The 20,203-nt window shown below is 37.2% G+C and overlaps 1 protein-coding gene across 5 annotated transcripts in view; it reads right to left on the bottom strand.

The window, feature by feature from the left end:
• Positions 1 to 20,203, bottom strand: part of AVL9 (AVL9 cell migration associated) — a 63,446-nt gene that overhangs the window by 32,929 nt on the left and 10,314 nt on the right. For all 5 annotated transcript variants that reach the window (XR_003903775.1, XR_003903778.1, XM_029925325.1 and 2 more), the window contains exons 2-4: positions 7,222 to 7,342; positions 5,428 to 5,513; positions 2,606 to 2,677 (exon numbers count right to left, since the gene is read on the bottom strand). Coding sequence is in view for 3 of the 5 variants with exons in the window: in XM_029925325.1 (XP_029781185.1) it covers positions 2,606 to 2,677; positions 5,428 to 5,513; positions 7,222 to 7,342 (279 nt within the window). In the remaining 2 variants the exon portion in view is untranslated. The remainder of the gene's footprint in view (positions 1 to 2,605; positions 2,678 to 5,427; positions 5,514 to 7,221; positions 7,343 to 20,203) is intronic.

The raw sequence follows: 20,203 nt of genomic DNA on the forward strand, positions 1-20,203 counted from the left end.
GGGGGGCGGGGGGATAATAATGGGTGATGGGCATTGAGGAGGGCACTTGTTGGGATGAGCACTGGGTGCTGTATGTAAGCAATAAACTATGGGAACCTACCTCCAATACCAAGAGCACACTTTACACACCGTATGTTAGTCAATCTGACAATAAATTATATTAAAAAATCAGTAAACAGTTGAAAAAATCTAAAAAAATAAAGGCACGTAAATGTTAGCCATTATAAAAAATTCCCCCTCTGTTTTTAATTTATATCCAAGTTAGCATACAGTGCGATAATAATTTCGGGGGCAGAATTCATCCCGTATATATTACCAAGAAGTGCCCTCCTTAATGTCCCTTGCCCTTTCAGCCCATCCCCCCACCGAACACCCCACCAGTAACCCTCAGTTTGTTCTCTATATTTAAGAGTCTCTTATGGTTTGTCTCCTTCTCTCTTTTTATAATATTTTTGCTTCCCTTTCCTTATGTTCAACTGTTTTGTATTTAAATCCTGCATTTGAGTAAAGACATATATTTGTCTTTCTCTAATTTTGCTTAGCATAATATATAGAGTTCCATCTATGTTGTTGCAAATACTCACTATAAAATTTAAAACATTCTAATTCTACACTGTTATACTGGTTTGTAGTGACACTTAATCATCCTTATAACAGCCGGTTCTTATAGCTAATTGAACAGTCATGATTAAATTTAAGTTCATTTCCCTTTTGTGTCCTCTGTGGAGGCTTGGAACAACTAGTCTGTCTCCTTTATCAAAATATTCTTTTGTATAAACAAAATTATTCCTTTTCTTTATTTCTATTTAAGACCCTCCTCTACTATTTCCATCCTTTTTATTTTCAATGTTCTTTTCTAGATGTTTTCTGATTTTTATGTCCTTCTTAAAAATGCAGAAACCAAAGCTGTATATATACAGTAAGTAGTTAAAACAAACAATACTGTGAAGTGTCCCCTCCCACCACCACATCCCTGTTAATATATTATTATTACCATCTAAAGCATCTAAGTATAAAGTCATTATATTTTTATATAGAGACTACAATGCACTATGAACATCAAACCTTTTTGTGTAAGCAAGCTCTCCCTATCCCCTAGGCCCCTACTTAAAGAAAGGTAAAAGCTGGATCTTCACCCCAATTTTATCACTCAGTAGTTACAGGTCTATGACAGACATTTTCTCTCTATTCTACATCTTTCTTTGTAAAATGAAAACAATAAATACTTAGATCTGTTTTTACATGAGGATTCAAATCACAATTATATCTAAAAAGTGTCTAGTATAGAATACCTGACATACAGGCAACAGATTAATGACATTTATTGTTATTATAATTGTTCTTTGAAGAAAGATTACTCAGGAAGGTTTTCAACATGTTGTGTCTACTATATTATCTGGTACTCCTATGCTTTGGTCATCTGGCTCAGTATGAAAAAGTAATTCACTGATGTCTATTTCTCCGGCTACCATTTTAGAAACTGTACAATCTACTAACTTTCTGGTATCGAGGTCTTTTACAACCATTCCCCCCCACCCCTTTTTAAGGAGTCTATTCTTGCGCTCTATTTAAAACTAAGATCTTGGAAGAAATATCTGATTCTCAAATCTTAATTATTAAGGCCCACAGTATAAATTATTATTGTTATTCAGGATTTTTTAAGCTTCATAAAGAAAAGCCAAAATAAATCCTATTTTGCAAAACTCAACTTACACTAAACACACTACATTCAAATTGTCTGTGGATAGAAGAAATTGGACAATGTAGAAGAAATAATGAAACAAAACCTACATATATTTGGTGACTAGGCAAAGGAAATTATTTTCCATTTTGATGTAGGTTAAATGCAAAAATGACTGTATTCAGTAATCATATAGCTGTAAGACAATTAATATGATAAAGATCTGGATTTCTCCCCATAGAAGGGACCTGGGGGATAATATTTTATATGTAGAATTAGTCATTTGGCGTTACCTACCAGTAAAGGAGTTAATATCCAGTTAGTGATAAAAGTTATTACAAATGATTTAACAGGAAACTATGAAAAATAAGTACTATGTATTTCCTACTAAAAATAAAAAGTTAAAATAATTATACACTTGCATCTGATCAATTTGCACATAGATGAAACAATTTTAAAGCACTGCTGTTGTACAATTCATTATGTCATTTCCATTCCTCTAAACTTTTAAGTTTTAAGAAGCAAGGCTATAATTTTTCATAACAAGTCATACTTTTTTATATCAATACAATCTGAGTGATTATATTTTGAGTTTTAGTAAAATATTATTTATCCAAAGTCTTAAAAACAAACAAAAATGGATAAATGAAATATATCAGCTACTTCATTTTGGTCAAGAGTCAACCTCTTTCCCAAAAACCTATCTAGAAGATTTCTTTCCTCTTATCTAGGTCTGGGTAATGGTGCAAATGAGAGTTAAACTGCTGAAAGGCAAAGAGATGCACAAGAATAAATAAGGGGCTTCTGATGAATTTTAATCTATTAGTGTTTCCAGAAATCTCTCTTCTAATAACGCCTCATCTTCAAGTAAAAATCTACCGTGAATATTCAATGAACACATTAACAAGTTATTTAGTCTCTTACCAACTTGCTTAGAACACAGACACTTTTCTGAACTGTCTCTCTGGTGATATCTGCTTGCCGTACTTTCAATGCCTATTATAAACAAAGAGTCATTGTTAAAAAATATTTCACAGAAATATTTAAAAATCACTGTATTTCAATATAAAAATAGCAGTGAGATAGAAAAAAAGTCTTACATTTAGTTAAATCCCAAGTTTATTGAGAATCTCAGAAAATATTTATTGAACCAGTCAACTAGGAAATTATGGTAGGCACCTGGGAATGAAACAGTGAGAGACAATCCCTACTCTCAAGGAACTCACTGAGAATACTTTCGTGTAAGCTACCACACTCATTAACACAAATCAAATGTCCTTGGTCTGGTTTGACAATGGGCACTCTTGGACGACTGTTTCTGGTGAGAAGGGGCTAGTTTATCCTGGCAAACTGGTATCATAGCACAGCCTTGAGCCATAATTCATGCCTTGAGGATTCTGAGAATGACCACGTGAGATGTCTACATTCTCTGCTAGTAAAAAACAAGCCTTGATTTGATTGTCAGGTAACTAACTCTGTGAGCGAACTAAGAACTACTCTTCCCCTTTGTGGTATACAGCCTAACATCTCCTTGCACCTGTCCTGAGGACCAATGGGCCTCAGTGTCTTCAAATGACTTAGGACTGAGGACTAATCATTAAGAATGGAGCCTTCCCTCAATCTGTTTTCTGCCTCTCTGTGTTGACTGGATTCATCTGTCAGGTCTCACCTTCAATCAAAGGGAATCATACTTTTCTTCTAGGCTCTAGGTCCTTCTGATATCTCTTATCAGGTGAGGATAGAAATATTTGGAGAAATGGGCAACCCCAATATACTGAGTGGGTCAGACCCGGGGGTGAGGGAGACATATGGTATGAAATGCCATTTAAAGGCTATGCGGAGCATGAGAACGGTTATTAATATCGACAGCTTTGAGGAAATAATTTTACTAGTGCTTACACAATCTATAGGGAATGAGAGTAAAAGGAACAATCTCCAAGAAAGGGGAGCAATTCAGTTCATCTGATGTAAACATATATTAAGGGTAACAGTATATGAGGCAATCAAATGGACAAAACTACCAGGCCAGCTCTTGCTCTCACATTTACCTTTAAAATCAGTTATTATGGTCACGGTGGGGGGCACTTGTGGGGAGAAGCACTGGGTGTTATATGGAAACTGATTTGACAATAAACTATTATACAAAAATAAAAATAAAATAAAATAAAATCAGTTATTAATTTACTAGGTGTGTCCTATATTTCAGGCCCTGTACGTGAAGGACTGTTTCACAGTAATTAACTACTTTGGGGATGGTGGAATTTACACCTGCAATTTATTCTGAAATGTTTCAGGGGAAAATGCAGACACACACTAAGTAAATGTGGTAGAACTCTGACTACTACTGGGTAGACAGGTGTTCACTGTACAATTCTTTTAATTTATCTGCATGTTTGAAATGGTCATTATAAAAAGTTAAAGAAAAATTTAGAAGATTAACTTATTCACTTTAAGAAGCCTTTTAAAACTTACGGTTACTAAGCTTTAATCTCAGAGATTCTACTTCAGAAGAAGGAAAGGCCAGATGTGTATTAAAGGAAAAAAAAAAAGTCTCCAGGTAATTCCAGTTAAAAACCACTGTTTAGAGCAGTGGTCTGCAATCTTGGCTACATACTGGAATCACCTGAGGAGCTTCCGCAACTCCTGATAACCAAAACATTAAATCAGAATCTCTGGGGTTGGGACCCCATCATCTCTAGTATTCAGAGGTCCTGAGGTGACCCCAATATGCAGCCAAAGTTGAGAAACACTCACTGATTTAGAGTATTATTGATCTACTGAAAGGCAAGAGATCTTTACTCCCAGAGCATCCTCACCACAAAAAACCAGTGCTGCTCAGAAACAAACCATGAAAGGGGAGGCTACTCCATCTTGGCTTATTTGTATTAATTAGCGCTATTATAGTAATTCAGGCATTAAGATGGCAGGTAATTTAAGAATTAACAAAATCTTAGTTGTAGATAATTAAGATAACATGCAAGTATTTCAAAGCTACAAGTACTTTCCACGAATTCTAAACAGCTGCTTAAAATACAACACACCTTATTTTTCTAATTTACATATCAAACATTAGGAAAAGAAAACTCAAGGACACTGTAAAATTTAAATACACCATTTTGAAGACAGATGGATAATTTAGGTATAACTATCTAAAGACAATGGACCAGGGACGCCTGGATGGCAGTCAGTTAAGCACCTGACTTTGGCTCGGATCATGATCTCACAGTTCTTGAGTTCCAGTTCTGCATCAGGTTCTCCACTGTGAGCAGAGAGCCCACTTTGGATCCTGTGTCCCTCTCTCTCCCTCCTCCGCTCATGTAGGCTCGCTCTCTCTCTCTCTCTCTCTCTCTCACAAATAAACAACAACAAAAAATGGACAGGGGCACCTGGATGGCTCTGTTGGTTAAGCATCTGACTTCGGCTCAGGTCATGATCTCACAGTTTGTGAGTTCGAGCCCCGCGTTGGGCTCTGTGCTGACAGCTCAGAGCCTGGAGCCTGTTTTGGATTCTGTGTCTCCTTCTCTCTCTGGCCCTCCCCCACTTGTGCTCTCTCTCAAAATGAAAAATTTAAAAAAAAAAAAATGGACAAAATATTTTATGGTAATTATACTTAGCCATGTCAATTTACAAAAACATTCATGTGAATAAACTGGTCCTGTTGGGGGAAAAAAACCCTTCAAACTGTTTATAAAAATTTAAAAAACAGCATCAGTGTTGTTTGTTGTTGTTCACTGTAACTATCATACCTTGGCTTCAATTTGCCGATAGCAGGAGATACCATAGACTGTAGCTCCATATCCATTTCTCGGTGGCAAGTGAAAAAATACAGTATCTAAGAGACACACAGAGTAAATACCAAAGTGAATTACCCTTATTAATAAATAATGTAAATTGAAGTTACTATACGCAGTTAGTTAAAACAAAAATAATGATGTAACAAGGAACCCATGTCATACTTACATCTAACATTGTAACCACTGGTTTCTTAGCATCCTTCTCATTGCCTTATTCTGTATATTCATTCACGCATTCTCAAAAGCCCAAGAGGCTGAATAACAGATTAAATTGAAACTACAATCACTTATCCCAGAAAATACTTTATTCCAGATTAAAAGAAAGTAGAGAGCCATAAAAATGAATAGCAACATATGAATCTTAGATGGATCCAAGAAATTCTTGGAATAACTGAGGAAATTTAAACACAGATCAGACATTAGATGATATTCTCAAGTTACTGTTAAATCTCTTAGCTGTGATAATAGTACTAGAGGTTATCCTGAGAAATGATCTTATTCTTAGGAGTGCGTGCTGAAGTATTTAAGAAGTCAACTATGTCTGCAACATGGGGTTACACTTTCAAATAGTAGAAACAAAAACTGTACAGACACATAAATATAAAGAAAACTTGTGGAATATTTGCTATACTATTTTTTCAACCTTTTTTTCTATTTAAAAGCTTTCATGATAAAAAAAAAAGTCAGGAAAAGATATTTGTAAGATTAAAAATGTACTTAAATTTTACATTAAACTGCATAGTAACACTGTTTCATATGAAAATTATTAAGTACTAGGAAAACAAGTAATTAAACCAAGATTTTCTTTTAATTAAACCAAGTTTAATCTGGTGTTTTGGTAGAGCCCCTAATGCCATGATAAAACTTAGTTATTCATGAAGCCAGTCAAAGCTCTCATTTATAGGTAGGAGACTCAGTACTAACGTCATAGCATTGCTTTCTCTGAGGATGTTAACATGTTTCTCTGACACATAAACTTTTATTTTTTAAAGATTTTATTTTTAAGTAATCTCTACACCCAACATGGGGCTCGGACTTATAACACCAAGATCAAGAGTCACCTAGGTGGCTCAGTATTTTAAGCATCTGACTTCGGCTCAGGCCATGAGTTCGAGCCCTGTGTCGGGTTCTGTGCTGACAGCTCAGAGCCTAGAGCCTGCTTCAGATTCTGTGTCTCACTCTCTGCCCCTCTCCTGCTTGCACTCCCTTTCTCTCCCTCAAAATAAATACATGTTTAACAAAAAAGAGTCACAAGCTCTACCAAATGAGACAGCCAAGTGTCCCTGACACGCAACTTTTAAGCAAAGCATTGCAACAGCAGTGGCTCCAGGGGTAGAGAACCAATCCCAGGTGGGCACTAGCGTACTAACCTAGTTAAGTTTGCAACTAGAGCCCCAATCAGTAGCTAGTAAGCCCTTTAGCTTCCCTTTAAGAGTCTCAAGAATAAATGCAGGAAGTGTTACCAATAACAGATGTCCTAATCTGGCCAATCACTTTATTTAGCCTGTGCTCCTGGCAAAAGTGTGGCCAATGTTCAACAACACTACCAACATAAAAAAGCCTAGCACTCCTCTGCAAATCCTCCAGTGCCTGACAGTCATCTCCAAACAAGCACTTACATGCTTTATAAATAGTTACAGGGAGCCAAAGGCCTTTCATTTACCAAAATACTTAGAATCTAAGATGTCTTGATAAATTAGAAAAAAAAAAAAAGGGCACCTACTAATTGCTCCATTGTTTACATACCTTCCTGGTAGTTGTGTGCGCCATCTGGCAAGGCAAGGAAGGGCAAGTACTTCCACTCTTCAGGTAAAGTGTGGCTGTCATGTCCATCTCCTGGAATCAGGGGCGGGTAAGAGAATTCAACCTAAAATAGTAAGGAATGTTAGACAAAACGTTGTTAATCAAAGGGAGCATTTTATCCTGCTAGGCAAAAATAGTTTAAAGCTTTGCAAACTTGTTGATGCCATTTGGCACTATCAGCAAACCTAGGGTACAGAAGAGGGAAAGGAAACAAGGAGCATGATTTATAAGACCTTTTCCCTTTCTGACTTAAAGGTTTTTGGATTTTAATATGCATAGGAGGTTAGGGTATGGTAGTGATGGTGAACAGACTGGAGATTTACATTTGAAAACTGTCATCAGAGATGGTAACTAAAGCCATGAAGCCCTGAGAAAACCCAACATCCTACTGAATCGAGCAGAAGAGGTCCAACACAGAAGCTGAGAAGTATGAGCCAGGATCTAGGCTTGCTTCTCATCAACCGACTCCCTTGCTTACAATACATGTAGCTTTGAGCTATGTTTTTGCTGGGGGGTTGGTAGAAGGAGGAGTGGGCGTTAATCAACATTTCAGGTTGTTTTCCTCTAAGATTGAGAATTGGTCAGTGAAAAGTTCAATGAAATCTCTCCAACAGCGTGTCTTATAGAAGTAACAAAATTTTTAGAATACAACCTAGGTTTCTGATATTCCCCAAGTTTATCAGCATTTACTGTTTCTATTTCTTTTTATCAAGTTTATCAGCATTTACTCTGTTTCTATTTTTGTTATTTCAAGAGACTTGTGGAGAAGAAGAAGAAGAATTAAATGCATGAGACTTTGGGGTGCCTGGATATCTTAGTTGGTTAAGCATCAGACTTTGGCTCAGATCATGATCTTAATGGTTTGAGTTCAAGTCCCACTTTAGGTAAAACACAAGCCCTGCTATGAGTGAGTCCCGCTTCTTTCTCTACTCTCTCTGCCCCTAGCTCATCTGCACTCTCTCTCCTCTCAAAAGAAAAAAAAGAGAGAGAGTCAAAGATATCTGATAATGCTAAGGTTCAAGATGCTTTGAAGCTTGAGGAACAGGCCAAGAGGCATGGACTGTAGGTGACCTCTAAAAACTGGAAAAGGCAAGAAAATGGTTTTACTTTTTTCTTTTACTATGTCCTGAGGAAACACAGCATTCTGGTTTCTGATCTCTGGAACTCTCTATGTATTAAGTCATTAAGTTTGTAGTAACTTATGATGCAGTAGAAAACTAATACATACTGTTAAACATAAAAAAGCAAGCAGAATATCAGTACAATTCTACTTATACTATGTTTATATTTATGCAAAAATTATACTTCTGTATCTTTGTAAATGAAGGGGATATGAGATAAAGGAACATTCCTGTTAAGTTTTTTTATCCCCATCTTTTAAACTTACAGAAAAGTTGGGGCGCCTGGGTGACTCAGTCAGTTAAGCATCCGACTTTGGCTCAAGTTATGATCTCACAGTTTGTGGGTTTGTGCCCCACATCAGACTCTGTACTGACAGCTCAGAGCCTGGAGCCTGTCTTCAGATTCTGTGTCTCCCTCTCTCTCTGACCCTCCTCTGCTCACGCTGTCTCTCTCTCTCAAAAATACAGAAAACATTAAAAAAAAAACTTTTCTAAAATAAACTTACAGAAAAGTTGAAATAACATAAACAGCCTTATAACCATACATATTCACAAACTACTAATATTTTGATCACATGTGTTTTATCTGTTTCTGTACTACTTGACCATAAACTGAGATTATCATGGACTTTTAAGTAAATCAGTGTTCATTTTTAAATGGATATGCATAACTTTTAGAGTAAAAGAAAAAAGGCAAAAGATAAGCATAAACAGTGCCTGGCTTTCAAAGGAAGTATTATTTCCATCCTATCCTCTTGGACACAAAGGAAGATGTAGAAATCTATCTTCTTCTCTGAAGATTTAGTTAACAAATTACCAACAGTCAGAGTTTAATTAATATCTGATGCTTTGCTATGTTCAACCTATTCTCCCAACTCTCATTCTACTGAATGAAGCTCTGTTTTGGACTCTAGTTGGAACTTAAAATGAAGTCTGCCAGAGTCCAGCTCCAGCAGGTCCAGGGCTCCCTGAAGGATGGATGGTGTCGGCGAAAGAGAGTGCAAGGGCATCAGCTTCTTTCTGATCACCAGGCACACAACTCTGCTCTGACTCAAGAGTCAACTTTATTTACTGAAAAAATGTATGGGGTACAAAACAGAAGTGGCAATTGCCTTAGACAATAATTTTTTATAACAAATTCTTTGGTATGTGAAAATTTCCCAGAAAGATTGGTGAAAGACTCCTGCATAATCTTTACCAACGGAGATTGAAGTAGATAACTAGATATTTATCCTATGGAGAAGGAAGGGATTTTTAGCATTCAAATACAAGGCAATGTTTTTTAGCATAGGCAAAAGTTAGGTCTTTGTGAGCAGGGGCCAACAGCCTGTTTTCGAGGGGAAGAAAAACAGGTTTTCTCAGGGAATGTAACATTTGCTCCTATAATCACTAAAGAAGAAACTCCTTTAACAAGTTTTTTCACAAGGTACAATTCACATATTTTTAGCATAAGAAGGCAAGTCACTCCTGATATCAGTCAGTCAGGTGCACCGTGGGGGTTGGTGCTGGTGGTCATCTGACAGTGGGAGGCCTTGCAAACCCGCCTTACTTCAGAATGGCTCCCAGCATCAGTCAACTCATAAAATTGTTCTAAGTGTTGAATACTGCATATAATCTGAGAATTCCATGAGTAAAATTAAATTGGCTTTACACTGAGTGGGGCCCAGAGTACTTAGAATATTGTTTCTTTGAGGTGTTAAAAGGAAATCCACAGGCCCTAAATGAAGCCACTTAGGCCAACTCACCAAACAGGGCTTACGACCTAACCTAACCATAGTTCCAACCCGCCCCCCCTCCCAGGAAATACAGTCTTAACCAGTCAGTCAGGAACTTTCTAATTGGCACCCAACGAGGTAATCTGTCATATGGCCCTCTCCATCCCGCAAATGAAGATGAGGTAAACCCTAGTGAACCCCTTGCCCTTCTCTGAAGAAGAAGGGACTATGTCTGGAACAATCCTTCCTTTTCTTTTGTTAATAACTTCCTTGCCCCCATCTTCTTCCTATAAAACCCTTCCAAATTTAAAAATTTTATATTTATTTTTGACAGAGAGAGACAGAGCGTGAGCAGGAGATGGGCAGAAAGAGACGGAAACACAGAATCTGAAGCAGACTCCAGGTTCTGAACTGTCAGCAGAGAGCCTGACGCAAGGCTCAAACCCACAAACCATGAGATCATGACCTGAGCCAAAATCTGCCACTTAATCGACTGAGCCACCCAAGCGCCCCTAAAACCCTTCCAAATTTTTGTACAACTCCTCAGAGCTCCCCACTACTTGCTTGATGGGATGCTACCTGATTTAATATATCGCTTAGTAAAGCCAAATTAGATCTTCACATTTATTCAGTTGAATTTTTGTTCCTTAACAGGAAGAATATATTCAAAATTTCAAACAGCTAACTTTTGGGACACAACTTTTTCATATATTACACACTGCCTGTAATGTGTCGGGAGCTCTCTAGGATTCTTCTGTTGGTGTTATTTGCTACCAACAAATTCTTGCATTTGGAAACTGAAGATGTTTACCATATTCAAAACAGTTCACACAAATTCCTTTCTGTGAAACAACAGTTTTAACAGCGACTTGGTATTGTTTCATTATTTAATCAATCCTCTATTGTTGAGCATTTTTTTCCTAACATCATTACAAATTATTCAGTACTATTCAAGTATAGTATAATAAAATATAGATTTGGTCCTTGTTCTTGGTCCTGGCCTAGAGCTCCTCAAGCCCTGGAGTTTTCTGTGAAGGGAGTGAAGGGAGCATCTTTTGTTATTTACAAGATAATTTCAACTGTACCTGGGTTATTTAACAAGGGCAGTTGGTGGTGGTGGGGTGACTAAATAGCATTTGGATGGGGCCTGGTCACCAGAAAGGGGGACGTCTGGGAGGGGAGAAGGGCTGGAGATTGAGTTCAATCACCAATAACTCATGACTTAATCAATCATGCCCATGTAATCAAAGTTCCTTAAATCCCCTAAATGACAGGGTTCAGGGCAATTCCAGGTTAGTGAGGACAATGAGGTGCCAGGAGGGTAGCTTGTCCATTAAGGACATGGAAGCCCCTTCATCACACCTGGTCCTATGCATCTCTTTCATTTTCCAGAGTTGTATCCTTTATAATAAACCGATAAAGGTAAGCAGTGTCTTCCTTAGTTCTAGTTGTTCTAGCAAATTACAGAACCTGAGACAGGTATGAGAGCTCCCAAATTTGTGGCTGAATTGGAAAGAAGTGTAGGTAGCCTGGGGACCCAGTACTGACATCTAAAGTGAAGGTGTCTTACTTCCCCAAAGAAGACATCCAGATGGCCAACAGACACATGAAAAAATGCTCATCATTCATCAGGGAAATACAAATCAAAATCACAATGAGATACCTCATACCTGTCAGAATGGCTAAAATTAACAACTCAGGCAACAAGAGATGTTGGCGAGGATGTGGAGAAAGAGGATCTCTTTTGCACTGCTGGTGGGAATGCAAACTGGTGCAGCCACTCTGGAAAACAGTATGGAGATTCCTCAAAAACTTAAAAATAGAACTACCCTACAACCTAGCAATTGCAGTACAAGTTGTTTACCCAAGGGATACAGGTGTGCTGTTTCGAAGGGGCACATGCACTCCAATGTGTATAGCAGCACTATCAACAAGAGCCAAAGTATGGAAAGTGCCCAAAAGTCCATCGATGGATGAATGGATAAAGAAGATGTGTTGTATATATATATATATATATATATACAACAAAGTATTAATCTTCATTCATGAAGAATGAAATCTTGCCATGGATGGAACTAGAGAGTATTATGCTAAGCAAAATTAGAGAAAGACAAAGATCATATGACTTCACTCATATGAGGATTTTAATACACAAAACAGATGAACATAAGGGAAGGGAAGCAAAAATAATATAAAAACATGAAGGACGACATAAACATAAGAGACTCTTAAACATGGAGAACAAACAGAGGGTTACTGGAGGGACTGTGGGAGGGAGATGGTCTAAATGGATAAGGGGCATTAAGGAATCTACTCCTGAAATCACTGCTGCACTATATGCTAACTTGGATGTAAATTTAAAAAATAAAATTAAAAATAAATAAAAATAAAGTGAAGGCATCTTGTGGGACTAAGCCCTTAAAGGTGTGGAGTTTGACACTAACTTTGGGTAGTTACTGCAGAATAGAATTGACTTACAGAACACCCAGTTGGTGTCTGGGGAAAAACAAAACAACCAAGACTCTGTTATTTCCCAATCAGTGGGATTTTAAAACCTTAAGTCGTATATTCTTCACATTTTGAATACTGACTACTCTACATACTCCCTTTAGGATAAGTCCGAAACAATCCAGACAGACACAATTCCATGGCACAGAGGCTCAACAGGAATGCTTATGGAAGTTACCAGAGTTTCTCAAATGCTACTCAATTGAATCAAAAGGCAATTTGGACAATAATGCCAAATAAACTAAGCAGTACCATAGAAAGTACACGTAGGGACAGCTGACTGCCCCTCTGCACAACTCCAGGGGAACCACCACGCTGCAGTTTACATGAGGGGTTCTTCCTGAAGCTACACTGTGCAAAGTCTGTACAGCTGTACATGGCAGCCCAAAGTATGTGTGAAAACTCATGGGCAAAAACCAAAGTCAATCTTCAAAGATTAAAAAGAAAAGAAACACTTAGAATGGTTATCATCTAGCTGGGTTACTATTAAAATAATGAAAGTTCATAGGGGTGCCTGGGCGGCTCAGTCAGTTAAGAGACCCATTTAGGCTCACATCATGATCTCGTGCATCATGGGTTCAAGGTCTGCGTTGGGCTCTATGCTGACAGCTCAGCCTGCTTTGGATTCTCTCTGTTCCTCCTGAACTTGCACTTTGTCTCTCTCTCAAAAATAAGTACACGTTAAAAATTTTTTTCATAAAAATAGAAAAAAAGAAAAAAAATAATGAAAGCTCACAGCCCAAACTCTAACTTGAATTTGGGGATCAAAAAAAGTGTCTGATAGGACATTAGCACATACAATGTAGGACAGACATAACAAATGTCTCTCCAAAGGGTAACGTTATTAAATCCTGCAAATTTCAAGTATTTTTTGTCAACTCATATTCATAGGACTAAATCTGTTTTGATCCCAATTAGCAGTAGTAATTTACATACTTATTTATTTTATTTTTTATTTGAGAGAGAGAGAGAAACATGTGAGCAGGGGAGAGGGGCAGAAGGGGTGAGAAATTATCCCAAGCAGGCTCCACAACTCAGCGCAGAGTCTGATGTGGGGCTTGATTTAAGACCCTGGGATTGAGACCTGAGCCAAAATCAAGTGTCAATTGCTCATCCAACTGAGCCACTCAAGTGCCCCACACATACTTACATGATTACAAGAGATATGGAGTGAAAAACAATGGCTGATTTCTAAAATGTGAAAGCAGAATAAAGATGCTCTAATTATAAGGAATTAAAAGGCAAATTTTCTAAAAGCTAAATGAACTATGTAAGAAATGGTGACATATGTTTGTTCACCATGAATGGTAAAAATTACCACTCATTTTCAGAGTTTATAAATCAAATTGTAAAGGTGTCCTCTAGAGGCGCTTGTATGGCTCAATCCCCAGAGTATGTGACTCTTCATTTCTGTGTCATTGGTTCGAGACCCACAATGGGCATGGAGCCTACTTTAAAAAAAAAAAAAAAAAAAAAAAAAAGGTGTCCCCCAGTCAGACTGCATTTATTTGGTCCTCAGAAAAAAAAAAGGCTGAAAAAACACAAAATAATAACACAGTACCCTGGAGTAAACTCTGAGTACTGTACTTCAAAAGCACCCTTTGTTCACTTTCTAACAATGAAACACGCATTCGTCAGAGAACCAGAAAATAAAAGCCACCAGGCCAAACAGCACATAAATTAAACATACCATAGTGCTCACAGACACCAATGGCACAGGAGGTCTGCTGCTCTGCCTCTCTGCTCCCTTTCTAGGTCCCTCAGGGATCCCCCGACTCTTCACTCAGAGCATGGGTGCTTGTTTTCTTAACAGTCAAAGATTTTTAGGGACCAAAGTCAAGGCTCTGTGACGATGATTTTCTCTTTAAAGACAACCCTGGATATAGAAGACAGGTCTTCTCAAAGTTTCGTTTGCTCTGCCAAATCTCTAGAATAGTCAACTCTACAAGAGTACTGGCACTCTACCTCTTTAGTCTCTTATGAAGTTGGTAACAAATGACTATATTTGTCAGTTGTTTATTTCTGTAACAGACTGTGCTTAACCCTCCTCTGTCTCAGCCCCATACATTATTTTATAGTTTCATGAAAAATAAAGTGTGCACTGTAAAGGTGCCACGGTACTATTGAGACATTTAAAACCAAGCTTTACTGTTTTTAAAATTAAATGCAAACAAAAAAAACAGAACTTAAATGAAAGAAGTATCTTAGTTTAAAACAAGTGCTTTTATATAGTTAATTGAATAAAGGCTGCCAGTTCTTTTTCTAAAATTAAATAACTATTTCACTATTTCACATTCCTTTTATTTAAGATGAGGTACTCAAGCCTTTCGGCCGGAACCACCATCATCAAAATAACCAACACAAAGGGAAAAGAGGAGAGGCACCCACTATATTCTCCAGACCTTTTAGAAGACATGGAGTTTGTCCCTTGGCCACATACATGCGAATCTATGAGAAAGGGGATATTGCAAGCATCAAGGGAATGGGTACTGTTCAAAACGGAATGCCCATATATGGTCCCATGACAAAACTGGAAGAGCCCACAGTGTTAGCCAGGATGCTGTTGGCACTGCTGTCAACAAACAAGTGAAGGGCAAGATACTTGTGAAGACAATTTAAGTACCGAGCATATTAAGCATGGCAAGAGCCAAAAGAATTCCCTAAAGTGTGCAAAGGTAAATGATCAGAAAAAGAAGAAAGCCAAAGACAAAGGTACTTTCTGAAGTGTCAGGCTGCTCCACTCAGGCACGCCGTGTGAGAACCGATGGAAAAGAACCTGGACTGCTGGAACCCCTTCCCTATGAATTCACAGCATGGTTAGATGGAAGAAAAAGACTTCAAGACTGTAAACAAAAGAAAAACAGATGAGGTACTTGGATTACGAAAAACAAAACAGATGATATATATTTTAATTTAATACAGAATTTTTTGGGATGACTGGCTGGCTCAGTCAGAAAAATATGCAACTCATGATCTCGGGGTGGTGAGTTCAAAACCCATGCAGTTCAAAAAATTAAATCACCTCAGGTCATAATTTCATGCTTTGTGAGTTTGAGCCCCATGTCAGGCTTGTGCTGACAGCACAGACCCTGCTTAGGATTCTCTCCCTGTCTGCCCTTCCTCCATGCTCGCACTCTCAAAATAAATAAACTTACCAAAAAAAACAACAACAACAAAAAAAACCCAAAAACCCAAAAAACACTTCATTATCCTGTTTTTCTGCTTTAAATTTTTTGTTTTTAGCCTTATTTTTGAGAGACAGACAAAGAGTGTAAGCAAGGAAGGGACACAGAGAGAGGAGGCACAGATCTGAGGCAGGTTCCAGGCTCTGAGCTGTCAGCACAGAGCCCGACGTGGGGCTCAAACTCACAAGCTGTGAGATCATGACCTGAACAGAAGTCAGACGCTTAACCAACTCAGGTGCCCCACGTTTTTCTATTTTAAAACCACTGAAATTTTACATAACCATACATATTCATTAACACAAAACTGTATATACACAGCCAATTAAAAGTCTATAGGAGATTTTATAGAGTCATGCTCTTTTTAAAATTGTTTCTTCCAGGAAGGAAAACTATTGTTACATATGAATAGTGAAATTGAGAAACTCTACAAGTAAGTATTCATCTCAAATATATCTGAGAATAAATAGCCCTATAAGTTTTTGGCATTCATAAGACAGTATTTGCAGATCTACAGCTCACAAGTCAGAAGTGCCATCAGCTATGGAGTCAATGCAGTTTGATTTGTGTTTCAGACAAATAAGAGAGTGCCATTTATTTCCATTAATATCAGATTAGTTTTGTAGCACTACTTTATGTAAAGCTAAGTAAAGATAATCTCAAATATGCTTATTAATTATGAGCTCTTACCTAAAAGTAAAAACTAGTTTTGGAAGATCTCAAATGTATAGGACTTTACAGAATCTTTCACATTAAAAAAGTCTAGAACTCCTGTATTATTCTAGGTCCCAAGTAAAATGAACACTTTGGTCATCTAGCACAAAGATGGATAAGTATATGGGGGGAAAACCCAACTTTAAACATAATTTAAAAAACTTAAACATTAATTTTTAAAAAAACTTCAATTTTTAAGTAAAATGCTTTTGTTTATATTTGTAATAACCCAAAATTAGGAACAACTCATATGTCCCTTAACAAAAGAATGGGTCAATGATGGCATACAATTATAATACAGAAACTATGATATAATCAACAATGTGGATCAACCTTAGACATAACACTGAGTAAAACAAGTCAGACACAAGAGACACAAATACCTGGTGACGTAGGTCAGAACAGTGGTAACCTTTAGGCAAATAATGACCAGGAAAGGGTGCCTGCACTGATCTTCTGAAGTGCTGGAATTAATTCTGTATCAGGATGGTGGTTACACGGATGTATGTGTATGTAAAAATTAATCAAGCCACACCCTTAAGTTGTGTGTACTTTAGTGGTGACAAATTATACCTTAAGAAAATAAAATGCTTCTAATGTTTTTGGGATTTTGTTTGTTTGTTTTTTGAGAGACAGACACAGTGTGAGCAGGGGAGGGTCAGAGAGAGAGGGAGACAACAGAATCTGAAGTAGGCTCCAGGCTCTGAGCTAGCTATCAGCACAGAGCCCAACATGGGGCTCGAACCCACAAACCGTGAGATCATGACCTGAGCCGAAGCTGGACGCTAAAAAAATAAAATGCTTCTAAACCTCAATTTCCTTATCTATAAAAAAGGGCTAATAAAACCTTGATGTGTAGAAAGGAATAAATGAGATAATAAACACACATCTAACAGTGCTCAGTATATAGAAAACATTCAATAAATGGCAACTACTATTACTGCTAATAATATCTTCATAGAATAGCAATGATAAATTGCATGATGACCAAACCTTATATTGATATTATATAAATACATTTATAAGTTATATAAATACTCAGGGCATACTTCATGGAATTTAGAATATTTGCTATAACTTGTTTACAAAGTGTAGAGATAATCACTGAACTCAATGGAAATTTATGCTTTCAGCACATTAGTTATACTAGCATCCAAGAGATGCCAGGGTTCTTGTATTAAACTATAGCTTCTATGTCTCCTAAGATACCATGCTTATTTAACACCAAACATAGAGACAAAACATAAGAAATGATTGAGCCACTGTTTCTTTGAGCTATTCTTTTTTTCTCAATTAAATCCTTCCAAGGCTCAAAAATTTAAGAATACAGATGGAGAATTGTTGCTAAGTCCTAGGTCTGCAGAAGTAGCAGTTTAAACAAAGAAAATCCTATGAATAATATTTTTGAAACAGTCCTTTCAAAAATATTGAATGATAAATAATTTTGTGATTTGTTTTAAGGAGAAAGGTCAAAAAACTTTAAGACTTGTTATTTAAGTTTGAGAGTAAGAGAAAAGGAGGGAGAGAGAATCCCAAGTAGGCTCTGTATGACCAGCATAAAGCCTGATGTAGGCTCAAACTCACAAACCATGAGATCATGACCTGAGCTGAAATGGGCACTTAACCAACCAACCAACCAACCCACCCAGGCATCCAAGATTTTTTTTTAAATTTTTGAGTAATGTCTATACCCAACATGGGGCTCCAACTCACAACCTCAAGATCAAGAGTTGCATGTTTTACAGACTTGAAACAGCCAGGTAGCCCTAAAAAAAACAAAACAAAACACCTCTTAAATTATTTAAACTTTGGGAGTTATTACAAGGCACAAAATGCAAAGATCTTAAGTGTATAGAGTTCATAGGTTTTGAGGATTTATATAGAGCTTCAGGCAACCACTCTCTTAAGACAGAATTATCATCCTAGAAAGTTCCTCTGTTCAGACTGCTGACAACAAACACTAGGTTCTGCCTGTTGAATTGAAGGGTAGGTTTCTGAATGCAGGCTCTGATGATGGGTATTTAGCAAACGTTTGTTGATTTCATCTCAAAATCATGCAAGTGAAGGGGAATCTTAGTAATCACCTATTTTAAAACCCTCATTTTACAGATGAAGAAATCAAAATCCCTAAACATTAGGCAACTTGCCCCAGGTTACACATCTAATAACCATTAAGGTCAAGCTAAAACTCAGATATCTTGATTATCAGGTATCTTTTGCTATTATTCAAGCAGAGGGTGATAAGAGAGAATCTATCAGAGCTCCAAGTACAAAGAAATATTAGGAATACTTCATACAAAGTTCCTCTAGGGGAGCCTGGGTGGCTCAGTCAGTTAAGCATCTGACTTCAGCCTAGGTCATGATCTCGCCATTCCTAAGTTCAAGCCCCAAGTCAGGCCCTGTGCTGACAGCTTAGAGCCTACAGCCTGCTTCAGATTCTGTGTGTCCCTTTCTCTCTGCCCATTCCCCACTCACTCTGTATCTCTCAAAAATAAACACTAAAAAAACTTAAAAAACAAAAACAAAGCTTCTCTACAATGGAAGAGATAGTACAAGGATTTGTATAAAACACGGTAGGATGACAGAGACTGGTCTTTTGGATGAAGTGGTACAAACAGAACATTGTTCATCTCTAGGTTATTGAAAATATATAGAGAGATGTTATCAAAACTTCAAAAACTATATTCTCACAGGAAATAAAATTAGTATTTCCTAACATAAGACAGAAATATATTTTAATGAACTCTACTTTAACAATCTTTTATATTTAAATTTATTTTTAACATTCTTATTTTTTCGTTTTATTTTTAATATTATAATACTGAACTTTTATATGGTAAAAAAGATTCCAATTTCTGGTAGTACACTATCTCCATCGAATCTAACAAATTGCTAACATCACCAGTGAAAGTCACAGGGGCCAGACAGATTTAATTAACAGACCTGTTTGTCATTTCCTCATATATATTCAATACACATTTTGACAATGAGTATCATTTGGATGAAGAATATTAAGTGCAGAGTCCATATTTGAAATCTAACCCAAACAGTTTATTCAGAGGTTAGACTTCTGACAATTACTGAGACCAATGCCAAAACCCAGAAATAAGAAAAGCATCTATCAGCCAGCCAGCTGTCAAAAAGCCCCTGATTGTATTCCAAGGACAAGGCTTTAGATTTTCTTTTTTTTTTTTTAATCCCATCCTCTGGGTTTTTTTTTTTTTGTAATGTTTTATTTATTTTTGATAGAGAGAGAGAGACAGAGTATGAGAGGGGGAGGGGCAGAGAGAGGAGACACAGAACCGGAAGCAGGCTCCAGGCTGTGAGCTAGCTGTCAGCACAGAGCCTGACACAGGGCTTGAACCCACAATCCATGAGATCATGACCTGAGCTGAAGCCGGAGGCTTAACCGACTGAGCCACCCAGGCACCCCTAGATTTTCTTTTAAAACCTCTAAGTCATTTTATTTCATACACAGTTCTAATATATTTGAACTTTTCGGAAAAAGGTATCCATATTTGTAAAAAAAAGAAAAAAGTAACTGGCGAATTATTCATCAAGGTCTTAAGAGCAGATTTCTTTTGGACAAAGGATTTTAAGCAATAGTTTCCTTTTCTCAGTTTTCTACTAGCGAATACATATAATTCTGATGATTAAAAAATGTTATTTTTTTAAAACAACCAGG

This window comes from Suricata suricatta, chromosome 2, assembly GCF_006229205.1.
Source record: "Suricata suricatta isolate VVHF042 chromosome 2, meerkat_22Aug2017_6uvM2_HiC, whole genome shotgun sequence".
Lineage (NCBI taxonomy): Eukaryota > Metazoa > Chordata > Mammalia > Carnivora > Herpestidae > Suricata > Suricata suricatta.